Genomic DNA, 16,632 nt, shown 5'->3' with positions numbered 1-16,632 from the left:
GTTTGGAGGACTGGGCTAGGAAAAATGGATGTCAATTTAATTTGGCAAAGTGTAAGGTTATGCACTTTGGGGTGAAAAGAATAGCAACAGTTTATCGCATTGATGGAACCGTACTCCAGGAGATTGATGAGGCCAGGGATTTGGGAGTGTTGGTGGATAGGGAATTGAAGTTTAGGGGACACATTGCAAAAGTGACTAAATCAGCTCATCACATCACTTGGCTTCTGAAAAATACTTTAACATGCAGAGACAAACAAGTTGTTGTTCCTCTGTATTGAGCCTTGATAAGACCCCATCTGGACTACTGTGCCCAGTTATGGGCACCAAGGTTTCTTCGTGATGGGGAGGAAGTGTAGAGGAACCAGAGACGAGTGACCAAGATAATAGCAGGTCTATGGAATGAACCTTATGAGAACAGGTTGAAGATTTGTGGGTTGCAGAAATTGGACGATAGGCGAAGGAGGGGTGATATGATCGAAACATTCAAATTACTGAAAGGTTTCTATAAGACTGATCCAGAAGATATTTTTGAAAATATGACTGGTGGTGGGAGGACTAGGGGCCATGCATGGAAGCTGAGCAAAAGCATGGTTGACAAAGGAGTTAGAGCTAGGTTTTTTACTTGGAGAGTGGTGAATGAGTGGAATAAGCTTCCAGAGACTGTTTTGAGTGCTATGACCGTGAATGAGTTCAAAGCAAGGTATGATAGATACTGTGTCAAAGTCAAATAGTTGTTCTTGACATGATGCTAGGGCCTCCCTCGATGAGTCTGTCGACTCCTTGGAGTTGCCCGGAACAATAATAATAATAATAATTATTACGGGCAACTCCAGGAGTCATTCGACTCATCGAAGGAGGCCCCAAATCATATTAATCACAACTATTCAACATTCATACATTATCTATCAGACCTCACCTTAAACTCATTCATTGTCACAGCATCCACCACAGATTCTGGCAGCCCATTCCACTCATTCACCACTCTAAAAGTACAGAACCCAGCTCTAACAGTTTCACTAACCACACTTTTGCCTAGTTTCCATGGATGTCTCCTAGTCCTCCCACAACCAGCCCTGTTCTCAAAAATATCTTCTGAATTAATTTTATAGAAACCCTTCAGTAATTTGAACGTCTCAATCATATCTCCCCTCCTCCACCTATCAACCAATTTTTGCAACCCACAAATCCTCAACCTGTTCTCATAAGGTTCATTCCACAGACCTACTATCATCTTGGTCACTTGCCTCTGAATCCTCTCAACCTCCTCTCCATCAAGAAGAAACCTAGGTGACCAAATCTGGGCACAGTAGTCGAGATGGGGTCTTATCAAGGCTCAATACAGAGGAACAATAACTTGCTGGTCTCTGCTCGTCAATGTATTCTTCAGCAACCAAGTGATTTGATGAGCTGTTTTGGCCACTTTTGCAATGTGCTCCCTAAACTTCAACTCCTTATCCACCAACACTCCTAAATCTCGGGCCTCATTAATTTCCTGGAGTACAGTTCCACCAATGTAGTAAACTGCTGCTAATCTTTTCACCCCAAAATGTATAACTTTACATTTTGCCACATTAAATTGACATCCATTCTCCTTAGCCCAGACCTCCAATCTATCCAAATCATCTTGCAAAATTTTGACATCATCTGCATTCACTATTGCCCTACCCAACTTTGCATCATCCGCAAATAAATGAGCTGTTCCTCTCAGATCCTTTCCTATATCATTAATGAACAAATTAAACAGCAGTGGTCCAAGAACAGATCCTTGTGGCACACCATTAGTCACAGGCCGTCTTGTGGAGTCTACTCCTGAATAAACCACTCTCTGATATCTCTCCATTAACCACCCTCCTATCCATCTCACCAACCCTATATCCATCCCCATATGCTGCAATTTACTGATTAGAATTCCATGTGGTATCCTGTCAAAGGCCTTAGCAAAGTCCAGTAGAATCACTGTAAACCCATTACCCTTATCCAGTTCAGCCATCACTGTGTTATAATATGTGAGCAAGTTACTGAGGCATGACCTACCCTTCACAAAACCATGCTGTCCCCGATACAGTATCCCATTTTCATCTATCCAATCTTGTATTTTCCTTTTGACTATATTCTCGAAGACCTTGATAATGATTCCTGTTATGCTGATTGGCTGGTAATTTTCAACAGCAGCCTTGGAACCACCATTATGCAGCGGAACTATTTTCCCCTCTTTCCACCTCTTCGAGACTAAACCAGACCCGAGACTCAGATTAAACAATATGGTCAAGGGCACTGACAATTCTTTAGCCGCTTCACGTAAAACCCATGCTGGTATACCATCCAATCCTACAGATATATTCACATTAAGGTTCTGTAACAGACTATTCACCTCCACTTCATTCACCACAATTCCCATATAAACTAATGGTTCCTTCAATGTCACCACCTAGATATACTCTTGCAAAGTGCTCACTCAGTAATTCCACTATATCGACTGATTCAGTGACCTCCCTACCATCAGCATTCCTTAAAATCATTCTGCTGGGTACAGTTTTTCTTTAACTTGCAGCATATTGAAAGAACTGTTTGGGATTCTCTTTAGCCTGCATGGCCAATGTTCTTTCGTAATCCTTTTTTGCTTTTTTTTTTTTTTTTTTTACCACACTCGTTACCCTTCTGGCCTGTGCTTTATACCGTTCGTGTGCCTGCAGGTCACCTTTCTCCTTAAATTCCCTCCACAATTGTTTCTTTTTTTGCAGCTCAAGCTTAATAGTGTTATTCATCTATTTAACCTCTACTTGATTTATTATTCGGACTCTTGATATACAGTCAACCATTGCCTCCTGCAAACACTTCTTAACCACCTCCTATGCACTATTAACATCCAGCCCTTGCAGTTTTACCTGCCATGGCACTGAGCCAAGCACATCCCTAAGCTTGTCATACTTACCAGCCCGGTAATTCCACATGTACCGTGTCTTAATTGTAAATTCCACTTCTTTAGCCACCTCCCAAGTCATGACCTTATGGTCACTCTCACCAATTGGTGGCAACATGGTCATGTTCGTTACAGCCACATTCTCAGTTGCAATTACTAGGTCAAGCACTCTCTGCCCCCTGGTATTTTCCACTACACGCTGTCGCAGATAGTTGTCCCTTAATAACCGCATAAAATCCAATTCCTTCCTCCCATGTGCCTGCTCCTCTTTCCAGTCAATGTTACCATAATTGAAATCACCCATAATAATAACCCTCCTTCCACTCATTTCTTCTATTTGCCTATGCATACTATCCCCACCATCTATTCCATCACCTGTTCTATAGCAGCACCCAATTGTATATTTTGTTCTGCTAGATTCTATCTCACACCAAACAGCCTCAAATGTGCTCTTTTCTCTATCCTGCAGTTCAACTTTTATACTCCTTGGCTGCAACTCAGCTATCATCAATAACACTCCCCCCTTTTTTATTCTCGCTGTCACTCCTGAACACGCTATACCCATCACATTCAATCCCACTAACTTTATCATCTTCTGTCAGCCATGTTTCACTAATACCAACAACCTGTGGCCTGGAAGTGTCAATCTTTCCTAGCATCCTGATATCAAACCTATTTTGCTAGTTTCAATTAATTCTCTTAAAGTGACCATTTCAAGATTACCTCTGCTCACATATTCCTGAACATTAATGATGCCAGGTTCCTTTCTAATATCTTCATTTTATATCCTAATAGCAGCTGATCAACATCCAATCACAAGATTCTATTTCTATTCAATTTGAAATAATCTTTGAAAGTTCCTCACTTAGTGATGCAAAGGGCTAATCTTCAGCTATTTAAAAAGAAGACCGTCCAAATTTTTCTCTGAATCTATTTACCCCACACATGCAAAAACATGTGTAAAACTTTACCTGGTTCAGTGAAAAAAATCTTTTCTAGAGGGAACCAAATAAGTTATTCTCATGCAGTAATACTAGTGGAATTAAACTATTTTCACGTTAGTGAATAATCACTAAAAGTAAGTTTCTCGTATTAATAGAACCTAATGTTAAGCCAGCTGAAGCATTACCAATTATATCAGTTCCACTTTGCATCAAGAGAACCAGAATAAATAGTGAAAAATCAGCTTTTCTATTTTCAGTTTTGCTGAAAAAACTGAAAATATACTATAAACAAGGATTTAACTAAAAGAAGCAAAGTTTGTACAGGAATATGACTTCAAAAATAAATTGCATTACTGAGATTGAGAAAATCAAAACAGTTAATTCCCTTCAAGAAATTAAATACGAGATGATTAATTCAGGTGAAAGACTATGGTAAGTATGGTATTCGAGTAGTGATTACAGACAAATTCCAAGTCAAAGGAAAAAGATTTATCTAGGCCTATGGTTTGCAGAGAAACTTTTGATAGAGAATAAGCAGAGGTATCAGTTCATTAGTGAGGGCATAAGAGAACAGTGAACCTGGTTCTTGGAGACAGTCATCCAGATCCTGATTTTCCTCAAGATACTATTGCATGAAGAGTTTACATTAAATTCCTATCCTATCCAATTAGTCTCATCCGTCAGGAATCCAATATTGTTAAATCTTATTTCAGCCTACTAAGGAACTTCTACTGGATAAGAAAGATCAATGCCTTATGTACCACTGGCAAAGAAAGAAAAAGGTAAGCAGATAAGGCACTTCTGGCTACATCAGTCCACCCAAGATCTTTGCTTCTCTCTGGATCTTTCCTAGTATCTTGATATCAGACCTATTTTGCTAGTTTCATTTAATTCTCTTAAAGTGACCATTTCAAGATTAGCTCTGCTCACACATTCCTGAACATTAATGATGCCAGGTTCCTTCCTAATATCTTCATTTTGCACATTATTCGGATCAGAGATGCCTAATGTTCATTCTACTTTCACACTCATATCATTGTCTCCAGGTTTTCATACCTATTCATTAATGAGGTAGCTTGCAGATCCATTAATTTAAACTGCTCTAAATACGATCTCATATACAGTTTATCTTGCTGTTTTGACTCACTCCTCAGTTGTTTTCTTATTCTGATACAGTGCAGCTACTTTTATAATCAATTTTTGAGCATTTCTGGTTTAATTCTACTGCAGCTCCAAATTTTATTATTACTTTATTACGTGAAACCTCCAAGGACTCAGAGGGAAGGTACTCAACTGTCTCCACCAACTTATGTACACAACACCATCTACTGCCCACCACCACTAATAGTATTTTCTTTTGTCTGTAAATTGTGCATGTTCAAGGCCAATTTGCCTGTACATGGGATTGAAAACCCTGCTACCTCTGTATGATGTCAACTAACTAAACTTCAACTGGAGGGGGAAAAAAGATTTCTCTCATCATGACAAGAAACAAACCCATGCCATTTCCAACTGAAGGATACAACATACCATTGTTCTCGCAAAATGGGCACTCTTTAGTTGAATAATCTCTTCTGCATCTGTCATCCTCACACCATTTGCATTCAGAAGAGGTATTCTTATTCATTCTTTCTTTTTGCAGCATATTAATAGAATTCTTATGGTTTGTCTTTAGCCAGTTTCTTTTCATACTCAGACTTAGATTTCCGTATAACGCTTGTCACTCTTCTGGTCTGCTGCTTATAATTCTCATAACTGAGATCATCCTTATGCACACAGTATTCTTTCCACGTCATCTGTTTCTTATTACAAAAATCTCTTACTTAAAACTACCTATCCACTTGACTCCTACCTTATTTATTCTTCAAACTCTTGGGACACATTCTGATATTGCATCATTTAAGTAGATTTTAAATGCTTCCCATGCACTGTCAATATTCTTCCCATCTAACCGATACCATTCCACTGAACTCTATATTGTCTCAGTTGGTCATAATTTCCTGCTTTGTTGTTCAGCATGTAACCTTTTCTAATGGAACATTCAGAAACTCAGTCACTTCCCAAGTGAGTACCACATGATCACTTGATAAAACTATCATCAACAGGAGTCAAAATAGTACATCTTTAACTGAAACACTCTGATACTATCATCAAATCTAACACTTTAACCAAGTTCCTTATGTCACATGCTGCTTGAGGAAGATGTCTTGCAAGAGCTCAATAAATTACGTTTCATTCTTCTCATGAGATTTTACTGCTACCCAATCAATATTTGGATAATCAGTCTCCCATTATCCTTCCTAAAAATACTGTACTCTTTACGCTCGATACCAGTTAGTATGTCTGATTCTGATAGCTAGATCTTACTACTGCCTACAATCAGGTCTCAATATAGTGACCAAGGCAACAAACTATACCCCTTTGTTTCTGATACTCCTAGCATTCGTATTTAGACATAAGCTACCTAAGTGTTTCTTTTGTTCTGCAGACTCTTGTCTGCATGATATAGTTGGGCAACTTTCAGATCTCTATTCTTCTCTTGTACATGTAGATATCTTTGCACATTTGATGAGTCCAAACAGGATGAACACTAAGCCCAAATTGATCCTATCCATGATAATGCCCATTCTGCTCATTAGCACAATTTAACATTGTCACTTTTACATTCATGTTCTCATCGTTCCTCCCATCATAATTTAATTTCCCCGACTGTTAAGTCTCACACCAGTTAGTTTTTCAAGACTCGTGATACCAGATGCATTCAGGTGTAGGCCATTCCTCTTATACAAATTGTCTTTCCTCCAACTCATTCCACACATCCAAAAACTCATCCATTCCTTCTATACAGCCTACTCATTGAATTGTTTGCATCAAAGCCTTTCTTAATTCGTTTTTATCACATCGAGGTAATATACTTACTATTTTCACTCTCGCCTCTCTCAAACAACTGTTTATGTCCTCTCACACTGAACTTATTAATTCGTATCTACTACAATTATGATCATTTACTTTTTTTGTGCGTTTTTGAATTGCATGTGCTCTATTTTTAATTTTTGCTCCTGAAAAACTTGACATTATAACCGTTATAACCATCAACAGCATGTTTTATGATAGAATCGCCATATTAAATAATATTTTTTTTTATGGACTTTACTTACCTAATTTTCGCTTGCATGATTCTGTGCATTGTTTATTTTGCTGCTTAATTTTCTTTTCCTCCCTGTGTTCATTCAAATGCCTCTCTACTTTCTGTAATTCCTGCATCATCTCCCTGATAATCTGCTTTACTTTTTGCTATTTTGAGGGTTAATTCATTTTCAATATTATTACATGACACCTCCAGGGAGTCCACCGACTCCACAACTCTCCGTTTCCACCACTCAATCCAACTACAACGAACCTCCCTACTTTCATCTACACCAACGCCATCTACCGCAGACCACCCCCCACTGGTGGTATTTTCACAATCACTAACATCCATGCCGGCTATCTTCAATAACTTCTTTAGTGAGGGGCCTTGTTCTGGACTTTGCTGCTCTTCTTAGCATTACGTTTTCTGTGCATTTTTGGCACCATTTTGAACTATATTTATTATAGCACTATTTTATATTTTATTATAGCACAAAAATGTTAAAAAACACTAAATACATGAAAATCTATACTAACATACTATAAAATACTAATTTTTGAAGGAAAAAAAAAACAATAAAACAGATAAAAATCATCACTTTTACACGAGATCTAAATTCACCGACCAATCACAATGGTTGGTGTACATATGTAGAAACATTGATGATTAATTTTCATTTTTTCAATTTTCATTTAATAATTACAAAGAATCACTTAATTAGTGGATATACTAAAAAATACATATTTGAATTTCCCTAATATGCCACCAACCTATTTATTGAAGACTCAAAGTGGCTGAAAGAGGTCATGTTTAGAGCAATGTTTCTGCATTAACCACCTAATGATGTGTATATCCATAAACCAAAACATGGATTTTAGGCTGTTATGCAACATAACAGCCTAAAAACTTACCTGGACTATTGCAGGATCTGGTAATCCTCCAGAAAAATTAAACTGAGGTTTAGGTGGCTCACATACTCTTAAATCTTTTATATCAGTAGCTCGAAAAATAATATATTCATAAATTTCATCACGAGGTGCTACAGGTCTGTCTGTTAGTCTTCCTTCTGTTCCAAATGAACGCACTGAAAGCAAACATGAAATTAATCAAAAATTAGATTTCCTAATCCCTTATAGTGAATTAAGCATTTGAATTTATTATTTTATTTTTTTGAATTAACCATCCTGATTAACCTAAATGATATGCAAAATTTTTACTTTGCACCACATAATACATCTTAGGTTACACAGAAAATGGATGCACATCGATGCCAAATAAACACCTATCTAATTTTATGACAGATTTGCTTCTCCTATGCTTGTTGTGGCAGATTCCATTACATGTCCATTACATGATTACAGGTATGAAAGTGTATCAGACATGTCTGTAAAACATCCCAAAATCCTTGACTTGCAGAGCATCCAAAGCATATGTCACATCACAAAAAGTCTTTTTCACTTGATTGATGTCCTTGGCATGTTATCAAAATATTTTGTTTTCATCAAGTCTGGTTAAATAGTATATCTTGGAAGATATCTTCATCTGAAAAAGGTGCCACCAAGAAAATGTATGTGGTTTGCAACAAGCCATCAGCAATACCGTATTTACTTGAATATAACTCGCTTTTTTCCCAAAAATTAAAGCTAAAAAATTGTGGTGCGAGATATATGTGGGGATTTTCAGGAACTAAAGTTTTTTTTAGGAAACAACTAAAAATGGGCATGATTTACCAAGAATCTTATTTGCTATCGCTACTTCCAGCCTTGAGAGCCGTTTCCTTGTGTGCATTGTCAAAGTCATCTACCCAAATAGTATCATCATCTTTCCCATTATTTCAAGCAAAAATTACCAGTAATTTACTAGACTTGAGATATGTAATGAACAATCCTTCACAAATGACTAATGACAACTGAAAGCAGAGCGCAAAACAGACAGCAATGGTAGGCCAGTAGAAATGAAGCAGCTATGAAGACATGCATATGATTGGTAGTATTAACAAAAGATCATGTTAGCAAACAAAAGGCAAGCAGACAGTTGTTGAGTTGAAATGCCAATTCTCATCAACCAAATTCCATAATATCTGAAACTGGCATAACAACATTCACTATATATTTCTTAGTTGACGACTGGGTGGTGTTTTGCCCATTTATCCTTCCGACGGAACTTCTCATTACTGGGCTAACTTACACCAAGTTTCAACCCCAGTTGAATTTTATTGTTGCTTGTTTGAATGCCGCTTCCACTTTTCTCATGCCTTAATGACATCTAAAAAATGACAATAGTTTTTAGTTACTGTGTTTGCCAGTGCAAACTATAGTTTTATTCGAGTCTATACAGCATAGTTTCTGCAGGAGGGGACATGCGATTCATTAGTTAATGACATTTTCATCGTTGTCCCTAATTGCACTATTTGTTGAGAAATATATTACACAGATGGCAAATGTTTCTGTACCTTATTCAGTGATACAATCAAACTACTTGCTTATCTTGCATCTGCAGTATGTGGCTTTTGGGGAAAGCATGTTGTTGACTGTGGGAAGCAAGTTATTGCCCTGATGTGAACGTGTTTAAACATTTTTTCGTGTGCGAGTATATGCGAAACTTTTTCATTTCTTTTTTCACAAAGTAAAATCAAGGGTGTGAATTATATGCAAGTAAATATGGCAGTCATTAGTTAACAAGCAGAGATCCTAATTTCAACCATTAAAATATATCCCATTAATAACACAGTCCAACACAATTTTTGCTTACTTTTATATGAGACTTGTTTTTTTACTAATTTGGGTGCGCTGATTTCAAACATCGAACCCATTTTTCTCTATCACGTCAGGTTTTTCCTCTATGGCATTTTCTTTTTGCTAATTTGTAAGTTTTTGATAGTTTTAAGGAGGCAGTACTATTTAGAGGATAAAAAAAAAATCTATTTTTTAATATTATTTTCTGAAAGTATGTACTTTTAACAATCTGTTCCTAACTTTTTATCAAGAAATTCGAAAAATTCCTGAAGATATAGCCTATTATTCAAAGCGGTGCGCAGATGAATCCGAGCGCTCACCGTTCTCGCTTGTCAGTAAACGAATAAATGCGTAAGAACCTGCAACGGCACTTACTGGCGCTTTAAATGCAAGAGAGGCCGATAATTAGATACATAACTACTTAACAATATTCATTAAAAATTACAAGAATATTTATAAAAAAATAACAATTTTACTTACACATGTGTTTCAGGGAATAAATTTTTGTTTGTAGCAATTTCTGCTGTGTGTTCTGTTTTGGCAATCCCTTTGAATACTCCAACAGTAGTCGGCCATCATGTGAGAATCCCATCTTCCTTGGTACCGATCTTCCATAGTTTTTAAGTCTTGATGAAATCTTCCGCCTTGTTCATCGCTTACAGCACCTAAATTCTCGGGAAATCTATCAAGATGACTGTATAGGAAATGAAGCTTTATGCTCATGTTGCTACCTAGGCGCTGGAAATTTTCAAGCATTGTTTCCACTAGATCTTTGTAATTGCACGCTTTTTTGTTTCCAAGAAAATTATTCGCAACCATCGTAAATGAAGTCCAGGCCTCTTTCTCAATTTCGTTCATAGAGTTGATGAAATTTGGGTCTCTCATTAAAGTTCTAATTTGCAGTCCATCAAATTTAATTTTAATTAAATTTGATGGACTGCAAATTGATGGCTTTAATTTTTTCATAACTAAGTCATGGAAATTTTTCACATATGTATTGGAAACAGTCACCTTGTAAATCTAAAGCTTTAACATACTGCTTCATAAGACCTAGTTTGATGTGTAGAGGTGGAAAAATGATTTTTTCTCTGTCGATTAAAGGTTGATTTATAACATTCTGTTCTCCAACATTTAAGGATATTCTAAGAGGCCAATGTTTCTGACTCCAGTGTTGGTTTCTAGCTCGACTATCCCAGAAGCATAGAAAACACGGAAACTTTGTATATCCTCTTTGAAAGCCAAGTAAAAAGTTCACCATTTTAAGATCCACACAGATGATCCAGTTATGATCTGTATATTTTAATAACTTCAGAACCTTTTTTAATGTCCTCATATGTTTCCTTTAAGTGGACTGAATAGCCAATAGGAATTGAGCCATATACATTAATATTGTGTAGTAAGACACACTTGAGACGTCTGCTTGAACTGTCGATAAATAAACGCCACTATTTGGATGCTATTGTACAACACTCATTTCAGTTAGTAAACCTGACACGTTGTTACAGTAAACAAACCCACACTCATGTTTAAAATATTGTACAAGATTACTTTCCCTGCTACGATAAAAAGTTATCTTCGTATCTTGCTCCAGTAAGTTTTTTTCATTTAATCTTGAAGCTAACAATTCCAATGATTCCTTTGATAGGCCCAAATCTCTTACTAAGTCATTCAATTCCACTTGAGTAAAACGTTGCAGTCCAGAACTAGAAATTAAATTTTCATTGTCTAAATCAACATCTGGGTCTTGCTCCTCAAGAACATCTGGCATATCCCGATCATGCTCGTTCTCAAGTAAAGGAAGTCCTTTATAAATTGGCATGGCTATTTCATTGGAATGAGCAACTTGGCCGAATTGCTGAGTCAAGATTTGGATAATACACAATTTTTTTTTTCTTATTCTTCTTATTATAACCAGAAGTTTGAACTAAACAAAAATAGCAATCATCTACGTGATTTTTCGGTTCACGCCAAATCACTGGAATGCCAAAAGCTAATTTTTGGTGTTTTCCCTTGCTCCACTGTCATAAATTTTCTACACATGACTTATACACTTTATTTGGAGCCCATGAATTGTCCTGATCAGCAAGTTTTACGTCAAAGTACACTTTCTTAATGAAATCAGTGATATTTGTCTTTTGACTGGGAACAGTAAAGCTGCCACAAATGTAGCAGAAGGAATCTACACTATTGACACAATTTCGAGTAGTAGATATGATGTATTTTCTTCGCTGCCAACTAACATGCAATTAACAAGACAAAAAAAACTAGAGACTTTATTGAAACATTATAAGTGCTCATCATACTTTCACGATCAATTAACGATTGACCGATTTCGATCGTTCTTTGTCCGCTATGACGCATATAACATTCATTTGTTTTAGGCAGTTGTCATCGCCTACTTTTCATCACCTAAATGTATTAGGTCGGTTATCGGCCTCTCTCGCATTCAAAATGCCAGTACGTGCCATTGCATTTATTCATTTACTAACAAGCGAGAACGGTGAGCGCTCCGATTCTGATCTGCGCACCGCTTTGAATAATAGGCTATATCTTCGGGAATTTTTCGAATTTCTTGATAAAAAGTTAGGAACAGATTTTTAAAAGTACATACTTTCAGAAAATAATATTAAAAAATACTATTTTGATGCTCTAAATAGTACTGCCTCCTTAAAACTATCAAAAACTTACAAATTAGCAAAAAGAAATGCCATAGAGGAAAAACCTGATGTAATAGAGAAAAATGGGTTTGATATTTGAAATCAGCGTACCCAAATTAGTAAAAAACAAGTGTCAGATCATAATCAGCAGAAAAAAAAAATTTTTTTTTTGTTGGCCAGTATAATTCTTAATTTCAGTTACTTTTAAAATGCTAACCAAGTTCTTCCTTAGGAAATACTAGTACTGGCTGACTCAAGTGTTCAACTCAATACAGGGAAACTTAATTATTTTTACTGAAATCAAAAATTGCTTCAAGAATATTTGAATACTATTTACAGCAATTATACATCACTCATTGAGCCTCCGTTGGTTGGAAAGCCCTGGGTTTAATTCCCATCCAAGATATGGGGAAGCTTTATCTGCTCTCTTGAATAAAGGCGAGTTAGCTAGTCTCATACAGAGGTAGGGTTTTTTCCCACCTGGAAACTCTGGTTCTTCATCCCCTAAAACAGGCAAACTGGCTCCGTGAACACACACACACACACCATAGGGCCAACCACCTTATCCTCGAGCTGGTTGCGGTTGTGAAATCCACAGCTAAGAACCTTAATGATTTGTGAAAGCTTCAGAAGAATGCAAAGCTCATTAGTAAACATACACAAGTCATAGAACTATAAGTAACTGATTCACTCCCATTTTCACAATTCCATAAAGTTATGTTGATCTTAAATTACAAACTACATTTAAAGCAAAGTGTCAATTCTTTGTGGGATGGACTAAGAGCAGGCAAAATTATGTTCACTACTACTGAAACCACAGTTCAAAGTGTTCTCAATCATCCATTCCCCCCCCCCCCAAATAAATAACTGAAAAAACAAAAAAGTCCTACCTTCTATTAATAGACAACATTCGACAGAAACATTTGTAGATCCTTGTAATATAAAGGACAGTTCTTGCCTAGCATGATGGAGGCAAATGTTGCTTCTACTTTTGCAAAAACAGGCAATATGAACAGTTTCACTGTTGTAAAAGCAAAGTACTTTAAAAATTACCTTTAACAACTTATAACTGTATACTTAATAACTTCCATTTCATACCTTAATTTTAAAGAAAGCCCCCCATCCATATTATTGCACACATGTTCTTCACTTCACTGCTTGCAATATTGCTGTCGACATGCGACTGTTAGAGATAAATAATTTCATAGGAAAGCTATAATTTTTTTTACTTTTGATATTATCTTGTAGCATGTCCAAATCTGTTATGCATAACTGGAAGTTACTTTTTGTTTCAGAATGACTGTTACGATGTTGATAACGATAAGCGCTACACAGTGACATCTTTCATCAGTATTTAGTATTATTAATACTTCTTCCAAGCCTCCATGGAAGCTAAAGACCCGCTGTAGGAGTTTAACATTTAGTGACCACAGTAACCTTGAAGATATTTAATTATTGGAGCACTTGCCATCCATTCCAGCACTGCACTCATTCACCACCTACTGTGCAAAAAATCTCCTGACTTCCTTACATGACTGTTTAATGTCTTATCACTCTTCTTTCACCTGCAACAAGCTCTGAAGAACATATTCCCTCAATCTGTCCTTGCACTCAAATATTCCAGAGTTCCGAGATTGTTACTTGCCTTTGCACCCACTCCATTTCATTCTTCCCAATATATAAATTGGTGACCAGATCTGCAGAAATCCATGAGGTCTGATAAGGTGCCTCATACAATGAAATTAATCATCTCCTTATTCATACATACATACATGCAAGTGCTCTTCACATCATAGTGACAATTTTATGAGTAACCCTTACACCTTTCACAACATGTACCCTGAATTCCAGTTCCATATCCACCTCCCGAAACAAAATTCCTCCAATATGATAAATCTCATTCTACCTTCTCTGGCCGAAGCCCATAACTTTACACTTAGCAACATTGGAATGTCATCTCTATTAAACTCAAAACATGAAATTACTCAAATCTTCTTGTAACAACACATCAGAACTTCATAACATTGATCAAATTTTGCATCATAGCAAACAACTGAATAACTACTCTTACATCCTGAACAGTACCATTGCTTTATAAAATAAAAACCAGTGGTCCTAGAACAAAACCCTATTCCACCTATTCATTTGAGATATCGCATCCCCATACCACTGGCTCTCAAGTCAACCATTCCCATAATTAAGCTACCAACTGACTATTCATCCCCCATCCTACTGAATTTCAACAATAGTTTATCATGTGATATTATCTTTCAAATGCTATAGCAAAATATAGATAAATCACTATAGAAGCATCTCCTCTAGCCGCTACACCATCAGTTCTGCTTGATCATGAAACAGTGAATTAAAGCCATCTATCTGGACAAATAATGAGAAGAAAGGAATCTGCTTTTGTTTCTTGAACAAAAGCCGATTCCTTTCTTCTCATTTCTGGAGGACCTAGTTCTTTGGCAAAACAGCAAAGAAAGGTATTTTCATAGGACAGCAGGTAGCAGCTACAATGAAAGATGAGAATGCTGATCTAAGTTTAGAGCATAACTACACACCAATTGAGAAGTATATGCTTTTGTTTCTACATGTTTAGAATAAAGTGCAAGAAGGATAGCAACCAAGTTTGGTGTAGCAGTGTGAAAGGAAAATGTTTAGAAAAAGGCAGAATATGAAAGAGAAAAAAAAAAAACTTAGAAATAATTTAAGTGCACTATATCCTTGAAAGTGTGGAATTAGGAGGTTTTCAGGGCATTACCCCAACTACAAGAACAGTAAGTTTAAGTACCTCTAGGATTTACATAGTATTAGGAGTTATACAGATGAGAAACATTGTTTTAAATGGAAAACAAAATTCTTTAGAGGTTATACAGATGTCCATAGAGGTTGGAGGTCAATTTCCAAACATGAAGATATGACCATTAAAAATGAAGCAAAGCACGTCTTATGAAATCCAAGATTTCATTATATTTTGATAGAAAGTCGCACTAAATTGTCCTTAGCTGACTGAAGAATACCAAGATGAGTGTTTAAAACATTGGTTACACCCAGAGGATCATAACTTTAAGCTATGATCCCTTAGGCATTAAAGATGTTTGTCAAACAAGGAGGGATTGTGCATTGTTATCAAAAACTATGAATAAGATGCAAAGTCAATATGAGTCAGTAATGTTATAGGAAAAAAAAAGGAAATCATGCCAAACCAGTTCTTGTCATGTTTGCTACTTTGTACAGACTGGCCATTCTGCTACTATTAGAATAAGAATATCAAGATTATTTAAACAAGATTTTTGGATCTGAAGATTCAGGCCTTTCTTCTCATGCTATCAGAACTAGACAGAGTCCACAGGAACCATACCAAGATGGTTCACTATAGCAGGTTGAAATCTGATAGTTTTTTTTTTTTTTTTTTAATTGTGTGAAACCTCATGCCATTTTCCTAATTGGATAAACTGTCTATTTCTAAGTTTTGGAAAGCGATTGCTATTAATTGTTTATATATATATATTTTTTTTATTTATTACTTTTTTAAATTAATTATATTGTTTAAGCAAACTTGGATAAAGTATTAAACCAAGAATATAATTTCTTGGCATCTAACTTATACTAACTTCCTATCAAAAACTTTTCTCCAAATTAATCTGTTACCTGTCAAGATTCCAATATTATATTTTTCTCCCCTAAGGACCCTTTCACTTGATGTGGTCAGTAAACAGAATGGGAAAGGAATGGTTAGCAGAACAAGTGTTCCTTGACAGGAAAAAGATTCTGAGGAAGACCAAAATTTAGGTGGATTGATACAGCAAGAAGTGCTGTATCAATTTAAGTGCTGTATCAATTTAAGCGCCTCCGTAGCGCAATTGGAAGAACGACAGTACATTGCGCCCTTCGATTGGAATAGGCCTAAGTTCGATTCTCGTCGCGACGGGAGGAATCTTTATCTGGTCGATTTCAATCGATGGTGAGTTAGCCGATCTCATACGGAGGTAGCAGGGTTTTTTCTCCCGGAAACTCGGGTTTTTCATCCCGCATACATACAAATCGGCCCTTCAGAACACACGCAATTTACAGACAAAAATTACTAGTTGTAGTGGTGTTGGAGGTGGGCGGTAGATGGCGTTGATTCGTAGTAGAGGTAAGGTGTAGAGACAGTTGAAGATGTCCTCCCGCGATGAGTCTTCGGACTCCTTGGAGGTATCAGGAATAATAATAATAATAATTTGTACAACAGCTTCAAAGC

At 36.5% G+C, this 16,632-nt stretch overlaps 1 protein-coding gene across 2 annotated transcripts in view; it reads right to left on the bottom strand.

Annotated features, from left to right (window-relative positions):
• Positions 1-16,632, bottom strand: part of LOC150096622 (protein LSM14 homolog B-like) — a 146,492-nt gene that overhangs the window by 108,753 nt on the left and 21,107 nt on the right. For both annotated transcript variants that reach the window (XM_090408341.1, XM_090408342.1), the window contains exon 2: positions 7,906-8,078. In XM_090408341.1, coding sequence (XP_090264467.1) covers positions 7,906-8,078 — 173 coding nt within the window. The remainder of the gene's footprint in view (positions 1-7,905; positions 8,079-16,632) is intronic.

Source organism: Typopeltis vanoorti, chromosome 18, assembly GCF_054136105.1.
Source record: "Typopeltis vanoorti isolate ZY-2024b chromosome 18, IOZ_Tvanoo_1.0, whole genome shotgun sequence".
In the NCBI taxonomy this organism is placed as follows: Eukaryota; Metazoa; Arthropoda; class Arachnida; order Uropygi; family Thelyphonidae; genus Typopeltis; species Typopeltis vanoorti.
The sequence above is the reverse complement of the archived record's forward strand: the minus strand, read 5'-3'. Positions and strand labels throughout refer to the sequence as shown.